Source organism: Carassius auratus, chromosome 34 (genome assembly GCF_003368295.1).
Source record: "Carassius auratus strain Wakin chromosome 34, ASM336829v1, whole genome shotgun sequence".
NCBI lineage: Eukaryota > Metazoa > Chordata > Actinopteri > Cypriniformes > Cyprinidae > Carassius > Carassius auratus.
In genome coordinates this window covers 936,505-957,200 of record NC_039276.1, presented here as the reverse complement: position 1 = coordinate 957,200, position 20,696 = coordinate 936,505, and the positions used below count along the sequence as shown (strand labels likewise).

At 31.2% G+C, this 20,696-nt stretch overlaps 1 protein-coding gene across 2 annotated transcripts; it reads left to right on the top strand.

Moving 5' to 3' along the window:
• Nucleotides 1–4,498: 4,498 nt before the first annotated feature.
• Nucleotides 4,499–19,704, top strand: LOC113052903 (epidermal growth factor-like protein 6). 2 transcript variants are annotated; one of them, XM_026217380.1, is made up of 13 exons: nucleotides 4,499–4,720; nucleotides 7,171–7,265; nucleotides 8,459–8,551; nucleotides 8,841–8,960; nucleotides 10,043–10,162; nucleotides 11,162–11,296; nucleotides 11,871–11,993; nucleotides 12,741–12,803; nucleotides 13,670–13,942; nucleotides 16,902–16,964; nucleotides 17,052–17,147; nucleotides 17,821–18,083; nucleotides 19,341–19,704. In XM_026217380.1, the coding sequence occupies exons 1-13, from the start codon at nucleotides 4,650–4,652 to the stop codon at nucleotides 19,446–19,448; spliced, it is 1,623 nt and encodes a 540-aa protein (XP_026073165.1). In that variant the 5' UTR covers nucleotides 4,499–4,649; the 3' UTR covers nucleotides 19,449–19,704. The 2 variants fall into 2 exon arrangements, with proteins under 2 accessions (XP_026073165.1, XP_026073166.1); XM_026217381.1 differs by lacking the exon at nucleotides 12,741–12,803.
• The last annotated feature ends 992 nt before the right edge of the window (nucleotides 19,705–20,696 follow it).

Genomic DNA, 20,696 nt, shown 5'->3' with positions numbered 1-20,696 from the left:
AGTCTTTACAGATCTTAATTGATGGACTGGAGTGCTGTGGATTACTTGTGGACTATTGTGAGTTTTTTATCAGCTGTTTTTGGATTCTCATTCTGACGGCACCCATTCACTCCAATGGTGAACAAGTGATGCAATACTAGGAAATTTTTATTTTTGAATGAACTGGTGAGTTACTGATGTCAACATTGTTCTGAGCTTGTACCAGCACAAGCATTGAACCTGATATTACTGCAGAGAAATGATTTCACTGTCACTTTGCTTTTTAGCCTCTTACTGGAGTAAATAATATTAATTACACTGTGATTAATATCATTGAGAAACTATTAATATAGAGGTAGTTTTATTAATTTGTGAGTTTTTTATCAGCTGTTTGGATTCTCATTCTGACGGCACCCATTCACTCCAATGGTGAGCAAGTGATGCAATGCTACCTTTCTCAAAATTTTCAGGAAATTTTTATTTTTGGGTGAACTATTCTTTTATTAAAAAGTCTGACCTATAAGCTTTGCTTCATTTGGTTTCCTTGCACAGGGTGATTCCTCATAGACAAAGGTCAAGTGTTTGACCCTCATACGAGGTTGACCTTTGAACTGGTGAGTTACTGAGGTCAACATTGTTCTGAGCTTGTACCAGCACAAGCACTGAACCTGATATTACTGCAGAGAAATGATTTCACTGTCACTTTGCTTTTTAGCCTCCTACTGGAGTAAATAATATTAATTACCGTGTGATTAATTTAATTGAGAAACTACCACTATCGTATTAATATAGAGGTAGTGTTTATTAATTTATGAGTTTATTTTATCAGCTGTTTGGATTCTCATTCTGACGGCACCCATTCACTCCAATGGTGAACAAGTGATGCAATGCTACCTTTCTCAAAATTTTCAGCAAATTTTTATTTTTGGGTGAACTATTCCTTTTATTTAAAGTCTGATCTATTAGATTTGCTTCATTTGGTTTCCTTGCACAGGGTGATTCCTCATGGACAAAGGTCAAGCATTTGACCCTCATACGAGGTTGACCTTTGAACTGGTGAGTTACTGAGGTCAACATTGTTCTGAGCTTGTACCAGCACAAGCCCTGAACCTGATATTACTGCAGAGAAATGATTTCACTGTCACTTTGCTTTTTTAGCCTCCTACTGGTGTAAATAATATTAATTACAGTGTGATTAATGTCAATAAGAAACTACCACTGTCTTATTAATATAGAGGTAGTGTTTATTAATTGAGTAAAAAAAAAAAAAAAAATATATATATATATATATATATATATATATATATATATATATATATATATATATATATATATATATATATATATATATATATATATATATATATATATATAAATTTTTTTTGTTACATTTTCAAAATTTAGTGTTAGTATTAGTTGTGTTTTTGCCGTTTCTATTTGTATATATTTTTATTTAAGTTTTAGTTTCTTTTTTAGTACATTAAAGTGAATAACAATGAGAAATGTTGCCTTTGCAAGCTTAAGAGATATAAGAGAGAGAAAGAGAGTAAAAATTTATTAAATTTTAAGTTACAAAAATATGTTTTTATGTGTTAACTATTGTCATTAAGAATATTTCCAGGTAAACTGAAAACATATAGAAATTATATTTTGCATGAAGAAAACCAAAGCCAGTTTTTTGCTCCATTGGACATTATTTTAATTTGTATTAATGTAAGGCATCCAAGTGTTTTATTTTTTAGAGTTAGCTTTATAGTTTTTCTTTTAGGTTATTATCATTATTCCCAATTAGGATTCTGTTTAAATTACAATGCATCACAAAGCCAACGATATTCATCATTTTTATGATACTCTTCTAAGAATTATATCTGTTTTAGATATTGTAATTGTCTTGTTAGCTAGCTGATACCAATTTATTTCTTTATATTTTAAAATTATTTATCAAGTAATTTCAGCCACATATTTTTTTTTTCTTTCTTCAATGAAACATAAAATCAGATGTTTGACAGAGCATCATAATATAGATCTTTTTTTGTGCAATTGATGGTGATTTTTTATCACAAGCCATCCTAAAAACACCATATAAGTAGACTAAATATGCATGGTTACAGGTTTTTATATGAAAGCTGTTTTACTTTCAGCATAAGGAAACATGCCAAAAACAAAGACATGCAACTAATATCTTATGTTCATCTGAAGGAAACTCTATCGCCCTCTTGAGGACTGAGGTTTGTTTCTGCCACAGAAACACAAGAAGAAAACATGTAAGTAGAGCAGAACACACGCGCCTGTCATTTGTTGGCTGTGTAAGTGTTTGTGGCTTTATTGAGCTGCTCCTCGGGGTCAGAGCTCTGTCAGACCTGACAGATGTTTGTCTCCTTCACATGGAGATGCAGGTTTGTAGAAGCATAAAATTGTTGTAATGATGGATATTGTCTTTTCTTGAATGACCTGGCAGACTTGAGGGTTAATAATCATGTGAAGCACTTCAAAGAGCGTTCCAGCTGCACACAGCAAGCCCAAACACAGACCAGCTCCACTACAGAGAGAGAAACTCACTTCACCAACACACCACAGCATATACATATATATACAAATCAGCTTTATTATATAATTCTCCAATACTAAAACTTTGTTACTTTGGGGTAAAAATAAAAAAATTCTCGTTTTTGTTTATTTGAAATACTATAACTAAAACTTATAATAATAATAAGAATGACAAAACACCAAAAATTGCTAAAACTAAATAAAATAAACAGGAAATATAAAAAGAAATAAATAAAGCTAATAAAAAAAAAAAAAAAAATATATATATATATATATATATATATATCAAAATGATAAAAAGAACAACAAATGACTAAAATGGTTAACAAAGAGTACAGTGAATATATATATATATATATATATATATATATATATATATATATGTATACATATGTGTGTGTTTATAAAAATAATATATGTACGCAATATTAATTAAAGCTATAATAGAATGCCAGTGATTATAAAATAAAACTGGTACATGTTCAATAGGCACATACAATTGCTCTGTACCAGTGCATTTGGGCCTCGGCCCCCTAGTGGGTTGTGATGGTATAGCAGGTGGGCCGCCATTTACTATTCAAGATTTTTCACATACACAATTATATAGAGCATATATAACCAGCAATGAAATATGAGACTGGTCTGCTTCATGGACAGTGCAATTATTAAATAATACAACACGGATGAAAATATACATAAATATAGCTATGAAAGAATGAAATAAAACTTAACAATAAACATATAGGAAATAAATATAAAAAGATGTATACTGTAGAATAAAATATAGAATGGAAAATAATGTGCATGAAAGTAAACTGTAGTATTAAATATTAAGATACACAGGATTGTACAAGAGGCAAATGTGCAAACAGGTTGACACTGTCAGTGTGTCTATGTGAGGTAGTGAATTATGAATATCTTACTGATAAAGTGAATATTAAGTGGATACATGAAGATGTTAAGAAGCTGGTTTTGAGTTTAGGAGCCTGATGAAGAAACTCCTCCTGAGTCTTTTGGTTTTTGCCATCACGGAAGAGCTAACCAGATTGCAGCAAAGTGAAAAGATGGTTACTGGGGTGGATGGAGTCCTTGATGATTTTATCAGCTCTGCTTTTGCAGCGTTTGAGGTAGATGTCCTGCAGAGAGGGGAAAGCAGACCTTGAGATGCGCTCAGCTAAGCGCACAACTCTCTGCAGGGCTTTTCAGTCTTGACTAGAGCTGTTCCCATACCACACTGAGATACACTGAGTCAATACACTATTATCAATACACTATTAAAATAAATAATAATATTGTTCATATATGTAAACAATTCTAAGTCATAATATAACAACATCATTTAATATATATAATTAAATAAGATTATTATTTTTTTATTGTTTAAATATTAAATATTAAACTGTAACTATGCTTTCACTATTCAAGCTCGCTGAATGGTTTAAGAATAAACCTGCCAATTTATCTTAGATATTTTTGCTGCATATGCTACAGAACAACCGTTCTCGTGCCAAGCGGTGCCAACACAAGTTATTTTCTATTCATTGCCGGTTCATTCAATAAAGACATTTAACAATCTAGCTTCTGAGTACTAAGTTATTAACCCAACAATAACAGGGTCAGTTATTTTTTTGCAGTGGGCCGCGCAAACATATGTGTTTCGTTGTGTGGGCCGTGAGTTGAAAAAGGTTGCTAACCATTTCTCTATACTGTGAATGTGTAAAACTTTCTTTAAATTGCAATAAAGTAATTTCAACTTCCTCTGTGCTGTGGCTACAGTATTTCCATTCACATTCATGAATAAAGAGAGTGTTTTCTTTCACTCTGAATTTCTCTTAAACCAGGTTTTCTTTGTCCCGGAGCATGAAGTGAGTTGTTTGACTTGAGTCCGTCAATCTAGATGTCAAAGATTGAGTTTCAGAGAGTAGACGTCTGAAACACCCCCACAAAAGACTCCCAGCCCTTCTGTCACTCAACGCAGTGACTTCTGGAATTTCAGCGAGACGAGAGAGAGACACTCACGAGACGAGAGGACAGACGCTGCAGACTTCATCCTGCAGACACACGAGAGAAAGCAAACAGAAGAGAGAAAGACTGCGCAGAAATAAAGAAGGCTGTTTTAAATCATGAAACATTTGACGTGGATCGGCGCTCTGTCATTTCTGCTTCATTTCTCCTCAGGATCTGCAGACTACAGGCAAGTGTCCTTCTCCTGGTTAAAATCAAACAGCCTTTGTTGTGGAGAAAACTTCAGCATGTTAATGCTCATTCTGAGAGCTCTGAGTTTTGATTGCAGACTTAGTTTTAAACATTGTTGAGATTTCTTCTTCATCTCCAGATGAGACACATGTGAGATTACCAAGGTGTTTTCTCAAGAGTAACATTTGAGAAGTTGGATTTTCTTCTTTTATTCTCACTGATTTCTCTGAGAAACAATTGAGATCTTATGTAGGATGTTTTTTTATGAGATCGTTTCATAAGTTAAAAGGCAACCGTTATTAATGTGCAAAAACATTTGTGACCAATGCAACCTTTTTTTTAATTAAAGGTCAATATTTGGTTTTCAATGCTTTTGTAACCATATTAAATGCATAAACTGTGAACAAAAAATAAACAAGCAACAGAAGATATTGTCATGATTTCTGAAAAAAAAGGTCAAAAATTTAGTTTTTATGCTTAAAAGAAGAAAAAAAAATCAGTTAATGTGGTAAGAAAAATAAATGTCATTAAAACTAAAAACATTATTAGGTTTCTTAGCTCATTGGCAGATATTTGTTAATGTTTTAAGCAAAAACTCACTGAATAAATTCTCATCTTCAATGGCTGTTAACTATTGAATCAAATCATCGAATGTTAAATACAAAAGTAGCTGTAAATGAAGCACAAGCTTGTTAATATGTCTGCATTATTCATGTAAATGGCTTTTGTTGTGTTAGTTTGTGAAGCTGCAGGTGCTGGTCGGTCAATGATAAGCTGCTAATTTTGGCCGTAATGAGCGCCAGCCACCTGTTCACACGACTGGCTCCCATTTGCTGCTGTACAGAGTTTATTTCAGTCGGTTCACTGATTCGCTCCGTCCCTCTGGAGCCCGGTCCACATTTAGAGACCAACGTGAGAAGCACACAGAGTAACAAGCATCTGGAACCAGAGAGAACATGTTGATCACTTGATGAGAGCAGTTTTGTCTTTTTTCTGTTTCTATTTCATATATTGCTATAGGTTTTAGTTGACTTTCTGTTGCTAGGCAGATGAATTAGGGGGAGGGGCTTGCTCATTCTAGAGAACATCTCATTGGACGATAATTTGTGTAGTGCTGGATGAGTCATAATTGTTTTAGGGTTTTTTTCAAACTTTAAAATTTAAATTTGCCTTAAGTTCTTATTATTAGTTGTATAGTGGTCGACCAATATTGTTTTTTATTGGTTGATGCAGGTGTCTTAGAGATGAGAATGGCTTATATAAATATTTAAGGTTTCACACTATTTCATTTAAAAATAGTACAGATAACATGCATGACAAGTACATTCTGGAATTAATTTATATATTTTTTATATAATAGTTCCTTTATCAGAAATGTATTATTCTCTCGAGTTTCCAAGGATTTTGAAATTAAATGTTTATTAGATATTCATAGATATAAATCTGTATCTGTGCTGAATCCTGTAAATGAGAAAACATTATTGTTTAGTGCTGATCTACTACTACTAATAAAAAAAAGCAAATGCTATTATACATTTTGTATCCCGTTTACTTTGTTTAACAGTTCTATCAATTTTATTGCAGAAACGGTAAACTAAAGAAGATGGAGAATGGAAGAAAAATAAAAATAAATATAATAGTGATAAACTCAATGCCACAAATTTTGAATGTGTGAGGTCTGTCAGTCAAGTCACATTTAATACTATAGCACTTTATACAGATATTTTCAAAGCAGCTTTTACATTAATAAACAGGAAATTAACAGTGGTTATGTACGATTATAAAACAAATTCAATTTCAGCTGCAATATAAGACAATGTCTTATTAAATGAAAAAAGAAATTCTGAAAATTAGTTGAAGAAGTAAAAGTTCATTGGATACTGCAAAAACCCAGAGACGACCCCGCTTACAGGTGTAGGAAAGGTCTATGAAAGCCTGTTTAAGTGCTAACTATTGCTCAACACACACCTCTGCTTGAAAGGAGCTCCTGATCCAACTGCTGATGTGTTATTGCCATGAATAGCACAAGGTTTAATTATAGTGGAAATGTTAGGGGTTCCTGTAAGAGGCATCTGGTAAACACTTAAAGAGTCATAAATGCAGAGGTTCCTACACCACGTCTGCTTAAATCCTTGCTGGATCTTCATGGGTGTTTCTACATTTCTGCTGCTTTTACAGCTGCAATTAGTCCAGGAGGGTCATAGGTCACCAAAGTGAGTTGTTTACCTTCAAATTAATGCTCATTTTCACCTGGAGCAACCTGTGATCCTCTGACAACCTAATACGTCCAGACATACACTAATCATGGCAGTCTGGTATTATGAAAAACAAAACAGAACATTATTTTGCTTTCATATTGTGATTTTTGGATCATATCTTATTGCATTTCTTTCTAAATCCCCCACATCTTTGTGTAAAGCTGATATGTTTCTGATGTTTTCCTTAAAGACAAAGTCGTCAGAGTTTGGCAGGTGTTTGCCGTTACGGCAGCAGACTGGAGTGCTGTTATGGATGGAAGAAAAACAGCAAAGGGCACTGTGAAGGTAAATGAGGAAAATTATACAATTCTGCAATGACGTTTTAGTGCCATGTAAAATGATAAACGCAAGATTACAAGAACAAAGTTACAGCATAATGACAATAAAGTCTTATTCGAGATTAAACTTGTAATAGGTTGAGTATAATGTCAAAATATTTTGATAATAAAATTACAATTAATAAAGTTATATTATTATAAAAGTTATATTATTAATAAAGTTATATTATTATGAGAATAAATTCTTATATGAAACTGAAGTTGTAATATTCTGAGATTTAAGTCAAAATCACAAAGTTGTATCATTGAGATTAAAGTTGTAATACTTTGATAATAAAGTAAAAAGGACACAAATAGTCATAGCATTGTGAAGTTGTAATATTTTGATGATAAAATAAAAAATACAAGAATAAAGTCTTATATGATATTTAAAGCACAATAGTGAGAAACAAGTAACACTCATGAAAATAAAGTTGCTGTACTGTGAAATTAAAATCTTAATATTTTGATGATGATATCAAAATGACCAGAATAAAGTTTTAGCAGTGATATAATAAAATCATAGCAAAATGAGACTAAGTCGTAATACTTTGAGAACAAAGTTGTGGATTTTAGAATATATTTAGAGAATAAAGTTGGGGATTTAATTATTTATTTATTTATTTATTTATTAAGTGTACAAGATTCATATAGTGCCACATAAAAATAATCTAAGATTATGAAAATAAAGTCATTGCAAAATTAAAGTCATAACATTTTAAGAATAAAGTTAAAATTATAAGAAGAAAAGTAACCATATGAGAATAAGGTCATAATATTTTAGAGACTTTTAATTTTAACCTCAAACTGTTATGACTTCAGTCTCATAATGCAATGGCTTTATTCTCATCATCTTAATTTTGTAACTTTTTTCAAATTGTTTTTTTTTTTATGGCACAAAATCATCATTATATAAGTGTCCATACAGTGATTGAGTAGTCATTAGAAACACGGAAACACTGGGTAAATTTTCCATCCACAATCTTATATGATATGTTCATTCTTTCTGTGGTTTGGTGCTTTTACACCACACTGAACTTTGAGAGGAAAGCTGGAGGAACAGCAGTTGGCTTTGGTTTCCAGACATGTGGTTTTGTGAGCGGATTTGACCTGAGCTGTTTCCTTTACTAATATATCTCTACTGTTGAATGGTTTTACCAGCTCAGTGTGACCTGGGATGCAAACATGGCGAGTGTGTAGGTCCCAACAAATGCAAGTGCTTCCCTGGATACACCGGAAAAACATGTAGTCAAGGTTTGTGCCAGTGGTATTATATAGTGTTTGTTAATATTTTGAAATGAGTTTTTTTTTTTTTACAAAGAATTTTAATTTTTTTTTTTTTTTTTTGTAATTTTGTTGTGTGTTTTTTAATTTTGTAATGTTGTTTCATTTATTTTTTACATTTGTATTTATCAGTATTATTTTACAGTAAAAAAGGTGATGCATTCAGTAAATTTCCAGACTGTACACATTACATATGCTATATACAGCAGGAGAAATAATGTTCTGCTTATTAATGATCTCTTTCTGTCTCTGGGTTCAGATCTGAATGAGTGTGGTCTAAAGCCTCGTCCCTGTGAACATCGCTGTATGAACACCTTTGGTAGCTACATGTGCTACTGCTTAAATGGATACATGCTGATGCCTGATGGCTCCTGCGCAAGTGAGTGACTGTGCTTCAATATAATCAAATATCCAAATCAATAGTTCACCCAAAAAGAATTTACTAAAAAAAAAAAAAAAAAAAAAAAAAAAAAAAAAATTCTCTATGTGTTCAATATTTATCAAACAATAACGTTGTGTTTTCATTTAGGATTTATTGTTATCAGAAACACTGTAAAAACTCAAAACTTTGATGCAACCAGCCTCACAACAATAAAGTTCTTGTTCTGTGTTTTCAGCAGACATAATAAAAGGTTCCATAAAGTAATTATAATTTATACAAGACTGCATAAGTTGAATAAACTAAAATTTTGAAGTAAATAAAGAATATTAATATTGCTCATTGTTGATGTTAAAATTTCTTCTTTTGGGAGTCTTAACTGGTAAACTATTTAAGTTTACTTTTACACGTATCAGTTTATATTTATTAGTTTCATAATATAGAAGTCACAATGTTGTCATCTTTATAATTAAAGTTGGTCTGTGCTTCAAGAAAACATTAAAATAAGTTTCATTAACTTAGCAATCCTAATTTATTCATGTAGATATCATAAAATAAGTTCTTATAGTGGATCAAAGTTCAATAAGATATAATTCTGACTTTAAATTAGTATTAATATTGCATATTATTAATCAAAATCTTATGCAAATACACTTTGTTTGCTTTAATTTGTGTATCAATAAATTGCACAAACTAAAAAGGTGACATTATTTCGATGCTCCAAAACAAGTATGTACAATTGATTGAATAAACGTATTAAAGTGAACACTAATCACCATCATGATGACTAAAAACATTAAATACAGCTAAAACATTTAATTCTGAATAACAATTATTTGCATGTGGAAAAAGTACAATGGATTATGGATGATCAAACTGAACATGTTCAACAGCCCATAGGTTTGACATTTTTGCAGTTTGATCACTTAAGATGCACACACTAAATTACTTAATAGTTGAATTTATTTAGCATTGTATGTAGGCTAATTTCAACTTTTGTACATTAGTTCATTCAGTCAAACTTTAAATCTGAGTTTTTCTTGTATATAAATGTGAGGATTTGTGGATGTGTTTGATTGCAGACTCGAGGACCTGTTCTGTGGCTCACTGTCAGTACGGCTGTGAGGAGGTGCAAGGCGAGATCCGCTGTCTCTGTCCGTCTCCTGGCCTGCAGCTGGGATCTGATGGGAAGACCTGTGTGGGTGAGAACAGCTCAATGACACCCACTCTACAGATGAAGTTGTCCAATAATGACTTGATCTTGACATCTAATGAGTTAAATCTCATGTCATAGAAAACCAACAAATATGAGAGAATTTTAAAATTTGATTTCTCTGCAAAAATATTTATTTATTTTATTTTAGTATTATTATTTTTATTTTGCATATTCTTTTTTTTTTTTTTTTTTTTTTTTTGGGGTGGTCTATGACTGCTCCAAAAATCACCTGTGTTTCTTTTTTCAGTTCCTAAATCAAGATTATTGAGAAGCAAAAAACATAAAACATTAAGTCTTGTTTTCTGGAAGAAAAATAATAATAATACACACACATATATATATATATATATATATATATATATATATATATATATATATATATATATATATATATATATATATATATATATATATATATATATATATATTGATTACATGTATTTTTCTAATCCCATTGCCAGATATTTTTTTCTTTAAAAACTGGGTGAAAAATGGGTTCCGAAAAATAATCTTGTTTTCCCTTTGCATGCATTTATTTTTCTAAAGTTTTATATTTTTCTAAAGTTTATTTTTAATTTTATTTATTTATTTATTTAAAAAAACAAGACTTAATATATTCTCAAGTAAATTATTTATGAGTGTTTATATATTTGTACTGGAAAACAAGACAAAAATACTGGAAAACAAGAGCAAAATATTAAGTACTGTAAGATAATTCATGAAATTAATCTTGTCATAAAATAATCAAATCAATAGTCAGTATATTTTTTTCTAGTTAAGCTTTGCTCTAAAATATTTAATCAGTTAGAATTTGTTTGTGAATGTATTGTTTATAATATTTTTTGTATTTTACTAATTGTTTTCCTTAGCTAGCTATCAAGAACAGGTGGAGAAATCATGGCTATTCATTGGTCATAAGGTGTGGGAATTTGGATCAATGAAAGCAGACAGTCAAGATGCTTAATCATCTCATTTTGTTTTTTAGACATTGATGAATGTGTGACTGGGAAAAACCAGTGTCCGTTCAACCGTCAGTGCACCAACACGTTTGGAAGCTACTACTGCAAGTGCCAGATGGGTTACGATCTCAAATATGTCAGTGGAAAATATGACTGTGTTGGTAAGAATAAACAGCATAACTTGCTTTTGTGATTGAATGAATGCTATAACAGAGAGAGACAGTCACATTCTGGGAGCAAACATTTTTTTGAAGTTGTAAATGAAACACATTTTACAAGAAAATACTATTTCAGTGTTTCTACTTCAACATTTCACAATTCAGTGCACTGCTCACCATGTATTTTGAATTATTTGTGACGATTATTATGAATTTCTGAGTGAACATTATTTCTTCATTATGTTTTTAAGTGTATGAAATTTGAGGTTGTTCTGAACTTCATGAAAGCTTGTTTTCTGCTATGAATAAAATATATATTTGTGACCTTTATCTCACAAGTCTTTGAAAAAAAAGTCAGATTTGCAAGATATAAATGCAGAATTGTGAGATATAAACTATTATATTTTCTAATTTAAAAACATTAAGAATATAAAATTGCTTTAAATTAAATGTTATATTGTGACTCTTCTGGAGCTGGTTGTTTGGTTCATGGATCTGAGCTCTTTAATGTAGAATGAGAAAGATGCTCAGGAAATGTAAAAAAAAAAATGATTTGATGCAAAATAATGTTTTTCAGATATTAATGAATGTGTATCCAATACACATAAGTGCAGTCATCACGCCGAGTGCATCAACACTCATGGATCCTACAAGTGTAAATGCAAGCAGGGTTTCCGTGGCAGTGGATTCGATTGTTCAGGTGAGAGACAAAATCAAACCCGAAAGAAATTAATCGGTGAAATTACATGCATAATTGACAGTATTATAGATTGAAATTGTTGCTTTGGATTAAATAAACATTAGTGATGAGTTTGGACACACTGACCAAACAAATGTTTCTTATGATCTTAAAGACTTTAAATTCTTTGATGATTGAAATTATTTTTGTATAATATAAATATAAAATGAAATGCACGTCTGAATTTCTTTACAAAATTAAAATGCTACAATGTGCCTATATATATATAACAGTTATATCAGTTATATCAGTTACATCAGCTAACATCTGGAGACGATAAAAGTTGAAATAAATCCAGCATTAAGACAATTTTAACTCAAATACGAGCCTATAATCCATAATAATGCTTCCTCCAGTGAAAGTGTGGTCTGATCTGAATCAGGAGTGAAATCTGTTCAGATAAGGCAGCATTCATAAGCGAAAACAGCTCTAAACAAATACGTGGCTGGATTTTGATGTGAGGCAACAGGAGAAGGTCTTTTTCAATGGAGGAAGTATCCATTGATGAGACAATGTTGCAATTATATATTTCTCCAAATCGGATGAAGAAACGAACTCATCCTAATCTTGGATGGCCTGAGGGAGAAGACATTATCAGCATTTTTTTTTTGGAGAACTATTCCTTTAAATTTAACTGAAAATCTCCTGATCTTTGACCTCTGAGAATAATTTTAACTCATGTGAACTCAATCCTTTGTGTTTTTGTAGTCAAGCCTTTTTATCACAGGTCCTGGGCAAGTGAGAAAGGAAATACAGATGTGTTTCTCAATGGTGAGAAATTCCAGAGATGCAGAGCAAATGTTTAACGGCTGTATGCAGAAAAACGTTTCCTCTGAGTTCTGATCTTTGAAGATGTTATTTCTGAAAATGTTGTTTTCTGTTACAAAACGAAATGGAAAACATCAGCAGTAAGAGGAAACTTCTGCTCTAGAGCTCTATTTAATGCTTTGCAAATGAAACTGGTAACACTTTACAGAAAACATCTCATTTGTTAACAAATTACCTAATTTATTATTTTTTATTTACATTTATTTTTCAGTTGGATTATATTTAAATTTAAGGAAAATCCACTGTTAAAAACAAGTTCAAATTTAAAAGTTAATTTAATGCATGTAATCATATATATAAGTCTTGATCACAGTATTGACCACAATCACAATCAAGCATTATCTAGCATAAATTAGCAATGATTAATATATATTTTAAAGCACTTATTAATATTGGTTAATGGTAGCTTATATGCTGTGCTATGTACATATGTTAAATGTCCATATATGAAATACATATTAAATAAAAAAACATATATGAAACATATAAGTTTGAACAATTTTATATAATGACAAAGTGTTACCATGCAACTTAATTATGGACCTTTGTGAATGGCTTCATGCACGAGAGATGCACTTTGCATGGAGAAGCTTCATGCATATCCAAACATATATAAAGTATTGGCGTATATTATGCATATTAAATGAATAATGCAATAACGTTGCAAGTGCATGAATCAAATTAACATTTATCAAGCTACATGTATGCATTTCTGAATTTGTATGACTTCTGAATATAGTCTGACATCAGCATAAAATATTTCATTCTAGCTTTTTCGTGCATTTAATTGCATCATCTGTATCCTGCAGCTATTCCTGATTTCCCTTCCAAAACTCGAATTCTGGGCGGCAAGTTTGACAACACCATCCCCGAGCCTGCAGTGACCGAATCTCCACGACTCCATCTGCAGCCCTTCGACTACGGCAGCGAAGTCTACATCAGCCCTTCAGAGCAGACGCCCGAGTTTCCAGAGGAGGAGAAGTTTTATGATGAAGAAGATGAGGAGGAGGAGGAGGAGGAGGAAGAGGACACGGGAAACCAGCTGGAGGGCGAGGAGCTGAACCCCAGAGGAGACGCTTTCTGTGAGTGACTCACTAAAAATACTCCTCTTTACACTGTTGACACGCTCCGTCCTATTTAAAGAGCACATATACTGAGTAATGTGCTGAGTCCACTCACAGCACAGGATATATACACACGCAGGACACACTGAGCGAGGCATTAATAACTGCACACAGGTGTGGTGTGCTGCATAACAGAATAAAATGAGGATCACCACAGAAATACATTTGTGAGATACTGCTGTTACTGAAATGACAAAATTAATCTATGGAGAGTCATGTGTAGTGCATCGATTAAATCGTTATAAGGATATTTAAGGTTTTAATTTTTTTATTATAATTTTTTTTATAAATTTTAGTTTAAGTAATTGTATGCTTTTTTTGTGTCATTATTATAATTAATGTTATTATTATTATTACAATTATGCAAAGCTTTAATTTATTTAATTTATTTTTAGTCATTTTAGTTTCAAAGTAAACTATACATTAGTTAGTTGCAAAGGCAAGTTTTCAAGTTTTTTTCAAGTTCAAAGTTTATCATCTAATATTTTTATTTTATTGATTTCAGCTGTTTCAGTAAAAAAAATTTGTTTATTTTTTTTGTAATTTTTAGCTTACAACATGAACAGTAATGTTTCCATTTTAGTCATTAAAATTTAGTTAGTTTAAAAAGCAAGATTTTGTTTTCTTCGTATATGAAATATTTTTCTTATATTTTATTTTATTTTAATTTTAAGTTTTATTTCAGTTAATGAAAATAGTTAATATTTTAGTAATTTATTATAAGTCATTTTAGCACCACTGCATAGAAAAGTATTTTTCTAAATTTTGTATTTGATTTCAGCTTTATTTCTGTTAATGTTAGTTGTTTCTAACAATAGCAAGTTTTGGCTATTTTAGTGCTTCATCTTATTTTAGTTAGTTGCAAAGCTTTGCAAAAGTTTTCAGTTTTCTTTTGTTATTATTCGGGGCATGCTGAGACTGAACCACATTCATCTGTTCTGGCAGCTCAAATGCAGCCTGTATATGAATATCTACTGTACTACATGTACAGACAGAGACACTGAGAGTAGTTTCCCATTCCACAGCTATATTTCACTCTTAATATCTCCCTGTGAGAGGAAGCAGCGTTGCATGCGCTTGGAGGATGGTGTGAGGGTTTTTTTCTGCGCAGGAGGAAATAACTGGTGCTACTGGAATAAGTGCTTATTAAACTCGTCTGAAGGGAACAGATGTAGGTGTGAAGTACATAAGAACACATCACCATGATGATAATGAATAGAAATCTACATTTACATTTCTTTTAAATGAATGTTGTTTTATGATATTTTGATAACACTTTGGACCATTAAGTATGAGGTTTGATTAATTTTTTTATCTACTTATTTATTCATTTTAAGTAAACTACTGTATATTAATATTTCATTTCCATTTATAATTTTGGTTTAACCCTTAACTGTCACTCAGTTATTTGAAGATAGACTTGAATGTGCATGACACAAACCTACATTTTTATAATTCATGACTGAAAACATTTTGTAACATATTAATGTACCATTTTCATGGTAATGCAATGTCTGATTTTAAAATGGGTTTTAAAGGATGAATTTTGAATTTTTGTATATATATATAAAAGGCTTTTGAAACTTACTGAAATAAAATGTTAACTGTTTGTTTATTTGTTTTATGGGGCGGGGGTATTTTTATTTTTGGCAACATTTATGATTATTTTCTTTTAAGTTGACTTGACTACTATATATATATATATATATATATATATATATATATATATATATATATATATATATATATATATATATATATATATATATATATATATATATATATATATATATATATATTTATATGTGTGTGTTTGTGTTTGTGTGTGTGTGTGTGAGTGTATAAGGCTTCTGCTTTTAAGTTTTAAATAACAAATTAAATAAATTTCCTGCAGAGTTTTTATTTCATTTATTTATGCATTTATCTAGTCTTGAGCCGAATGGGTTAGTCTAAGCTTTAGGTTTGCATTGCCTTGCATATGAATGAAACTGAAGTCTTGTATGGCCATCCCAAAAACATCTGATTTGGTGGAAAAGACCAACTGTTGACTAATGAGTAAACAGCAGTCTTTTATACAGCTCACTAAAGATGAGTGAAGAGCCATCAATTACACTGACTCTCTGTGACCCGCAGGAGAAACCTGTCTTAAAATCAGTTACACTTCCTTTAACTGTGCTATTCTGTTACACTTAGAGAATAGAAAAAAATGGAAATGTATTTAAAGCCCAAGGTATACAACCATTTAGCTCTGCAGAAAAAAATAAAATAAATAACTTTATTTAACATAAATGCATTGTTTTTGTATGAAAGGTATTGTGTCTGAGATGGTCTTTAAACTCTAAATCTCTCGTCAAGTCAGAAAGCCCGACAGGATCCCGCTCAGTCCCTGATCATGTTCGAGAGCAGACAGGACGAGACAAGCCCAAGACACAAAAGAGCTCTGGAGGGAAATTCCTCTCTTTCCCTCTTTCCCAGAGGGAGAAATATCCGGAAGAGCTGGAGCCTTTTATTACTGCATCAGAACAGCTGTTTGACAGTCTTTCATCATCAGCTCTCTCTCTTTCTATTAGTCTGACTGCATGTCTGCTCAAATAAACCCCACAGAAGAGTCTGAGAGAGCAGACAAGAGTCCACTCGCACAATCCTTCTCGTTTACTACAGATATTCACTTTCCTGTAGTGGCTTTCCCTATGTTTATATTGTATACTAGTCAGAATTGTTGTCAATAAAGTTTGACCGCTCTATGAGCACTGATATTTCCTTCAGTAGAAGCAGATCTAATTCAGCTGTGTTTTCTGTTGCTGGAGCAGTTTTTGGATCAGACAGGCTTGTTTTCTGTCTGTTCTTTTCGTTTGACAGAGACTGAAGACTAATGTTGAAAATGCTCTTTATGACCCGTGTGTTTTTCTGTTTGTAGTTCCAGATGAGTTTGGTCCAGATTCAGAGCCGAAGGAGATCCAGGCCGCGCCGCTGAGAGAAAGTAAGAAAACTCTTCTGATTATATCCAAACACTTTTGTCTTCCAGAATTCAGATGATCTGATGAAGTGCTGTATGTTACTTGAGCAGGATTCCTGACGGACTGTGACTTTGATCGCGGTGCGTGTGAATGGGTGCAGGATAATGAAGACGATCTGGACTGGACTGTCAAATATCATGAAAACGGTACAGACTCACATGAGGATTAATAAATGTGTCCACTGGGAAAATGAACAGAAGTCACAGACACACTTGTGACAGTTTCACCTCTACTGACAGCTTACAGTTTGAATCTCATAAACATTGGCCATATTTCTCAAAACATACATTAATTGACCTCAAATAAAATAAAATATCATGTACACACACACACACACGCACACATAATAGTAAATTTACATTTAACATGTTTGTGTACATACAAATATATTAATATTTATCCAGTATTTTTCACATTTATTTAATTTATAAAAAAACTTTTATTTTAGCTACTTAAAGATAAAAATGTATTGAAGTTAAATACTAAAAGTACTATTAATTTACTGTAATTTATATAATTTACACATATATTTAATAGTACATAGTATAGCATACTGATATTAAACAATTAATAGCTTTGATATTAGTAATTATTTAGTTATTTTGTTCATTTTGTTATTTGTGTCATTTGTCACTAATATTTAATTTTTAATAAATATTTACACTTTTTTTGTTTACACAAGTATTGCATAACATGCATAACATGGTTTGTTACAATATTTATTTACAATATTTATACTGCTACAGTCTAAAAACATTCACAAACAATTCCAATAAATGTAGAGACCTTGATAGTGTCTCTTTGTCTTTGGTTCTTTAGGACGTGAATATTACTTGGCCCTCGCCGGTCCTGTGGGGAACAGGAAGGAGCAGGCGAGGATGAAGCTGCTGCTGGATGATTTTATGCGTCAGAGCAGCTTCTGTCTGACGTTTGATTACCGCATTCAAGGGCAGAACATGGGCATCTTACGGGTGATGCTGGACAACAGTGCTGTCGCCATCTGGGAGAAACGAAACCCTCGCAAGCAGAGCTGGCAGTCAGAGAAGATCACCATTAACTGGACAGAAAACACTCCAGACGCTGTAAGTTACTCAGCCTGACCTGAGAGATTTACAAACTGTGAAGCAAATACATTGTTTTCTTTAAACTGCAGAATGTGACATATTTTAGCAACACTGCATAAAATAAATAAACAAATAAACAAATATATAAATAGTTTAGTCTTGTTTTCTAGGAAAATAAATAAACATTTGAAATCAAGAAAATAGGTTTACTTGAGATCCAAGATACATTTACTTAATTATTGTGTTCTGAATACTTTATAAAAAATTAAGTCAGTTTATGCTTAGAAAATATTTTAAATAAAATAAACACAGAAATGTTTTCTCAATATTTTCCTTCTTTAAAGCATTAAATCACTTAATTTCTTTTATTTATTTACATTTCTCTCCAGGAAACAATTTATTATCTTAAGTCATTTTGCCTCTCACTTTTCTTGTACTGAAAAACATGACAAAAATACTGATAATACTGATAAGATTATATATATATATATATATATATATATATATATATATATATATATATATATATATATATATATATATATATATATATATATATATAAATTTTTTCCCTTTTTTTTTACACTATCAGCACCAAACATAAATTGATATATATAAACTGTTCATATCATACAATTAGTATTTGTGTGTGTACAGGAGAATATTAATTATTTTACTTCTTTTTTTCATAAATTATTTTATGTATATTTAATTATACTGTTATTATAAAGTAATATTAAATAATATATTTGAATATCTGTATATGTACATACACAAAAAAAAATAAGAATAGTACAATAATATTCTAAGAAGATTAGTATATTTTTTTAAAAAATATTGCTCTTTTTAATCACTTTAATATTTTAATTTTGAAAAAGTATATATTCACATGGGTATTATTTAAATTTTCCAACTTACAGCTAAAAAAAATTATGGACATTTCCATTAAACCCTAAAACACAATTCAGTGCAGTGGAAAATTAAATTTACAGGTAAAACATCTGTAAAAAAAAAAAAAAAAGTACTAATAATAAAAGAATCCATACAGAAAATTCCTTCATGTCAATACAGTAAATTGTGCTTTACATATTAGGGTGTAGAAATATTGACTTTTTCAAACAAGTTTCAAAAAATAAATGAAAAAAAAAAAAAAATCACATTGAATTCACTGAATGGTGAAAAGAGTCTAATTGTTTGAACTACATTTTGTGTTGTTACTTTAATATTCTCCAGCGTATTATCTTTATTAATGTAAACCGTTGACTGTTTCTTCAGATCATCTTTGAGGCCGAGCGTGGGAAGTCCGTGAGCGGAGAGATCGGTCTGGATCATGTGGCTCTGATCTCTGGACCCTGCTTGGATGATAAAACCATCATCTTTTAGCAGAGCCATAAAGGACATCATTTAATCTGTGCCTTTTTTAACCATCACAACAACAACAACAGACAGGTTTAGCTGTTGCCCAGCTTTTAGAAAAAGCAGGTACAAACCTGCATGAAAATAATTACATTTATTGAGTGTTATTGATATTATGTTTTCTGATTGTAGGAAGATATCAGTTACTATTTGTATGATTATATAAACACTGTAACATTATAATGGCTGTAAATTTTGCTTTACATTAAAATATTTTAAGAGATTTAGCATTTTTACACTTCTGTTCATATAATTATTTATTAATACTTAATTTCAAATCAATAACTCTGCCAAGATGACAGTATCTTGTTGTCTCTATAAAGAAATGAAGATCAACTCTGTTCAGTAGTGATATTTTACTTCTTTCTAAAAAAATAAATCAATACTTTAAAATAAATAAATGTCTACACATAATACTGGTTAGACACTATATTGAATATAAAAGCTGTAATTGATGAGAGAAATGAACATTTGCAATGCTTTGAATCAATTGAAACAAAATTGCTTGGCAAAAGTATTCACTGTTTGGAAGCGAGGCACTCTGAGTAAATGCAATGCAAACTCTGGCCAAAACATACATAAAACAAATTTTCCAGTTATTTAAAGTATAATAAATGCAATTAACAAATCATCAAATACAATTAAATATGATTAAGTGTCTATATACAGTAACGCATTATTTTATTAATTAGCAGGGCTTGTTTTGTTTGGTTGTCTGAACAGAACTATTAAGAGATATTTGAACTATTACTCTTACTTTTAATTACTCAAATGTCTCTTTAAAAAAATATCTGCAAATTTATCAAACTGAACTGAGATCAGGTAAAATACACAGACACTGGTTCAGTGGTACGCCAAACTGTGAATCATGAGATCATTGCCCCCCAGCAGTGGAACACTCTAAAGAGTTGTGGAGTAAGGAAGGGTTGTTTATTGAAATCATTTGACTTTGTACCAATGATCTGAAATAATGATTTACAAGGTTTCAAAGCTTCATGAAGCTGAGCTTCGAAAGTGCTTCATCAATTTACAATGGCCTGCACTTTATAAAGGACCCAGATCACATCATTCGCACAACTCACAACTTCTCTTGAAAGGTTTTTTTTTTTTTTTTTTTTTTTTTTTTTTTTTTTTTTTAATGTTTTGTCAGCAGAACAAGCAAATAGCTAGAAGCGTATGTAATTAAATTTACTAATGGCATCTGCTCTTACGGGA

Excerpts from the sequence above, each read along its gene's own strand:
- LOC113052903 (XM_026217380.1), top strand. The coding sequence starts at position 4,650 with ATGAAACATTTGACGTGGATCGGCGCTCTGTCATTTCTGCTTCATTTC. Across the intron at positions 4,721-7,170 it reads TCAGGATCTGCAGACTACAG|ACAAAGTCGTCAGAGTTTGG; the intron begins GCAAGTGTCCTT and ends TTTTCCTTAAAG. Across the intron at positions 13,943-16,901 it reads CCCCAGAGGAGACGCTTTCT|TTCCAGATGAGTTTGGTCCA; the intron begins GTGAGTGACTCA and ends TTCTGTTTGTAG.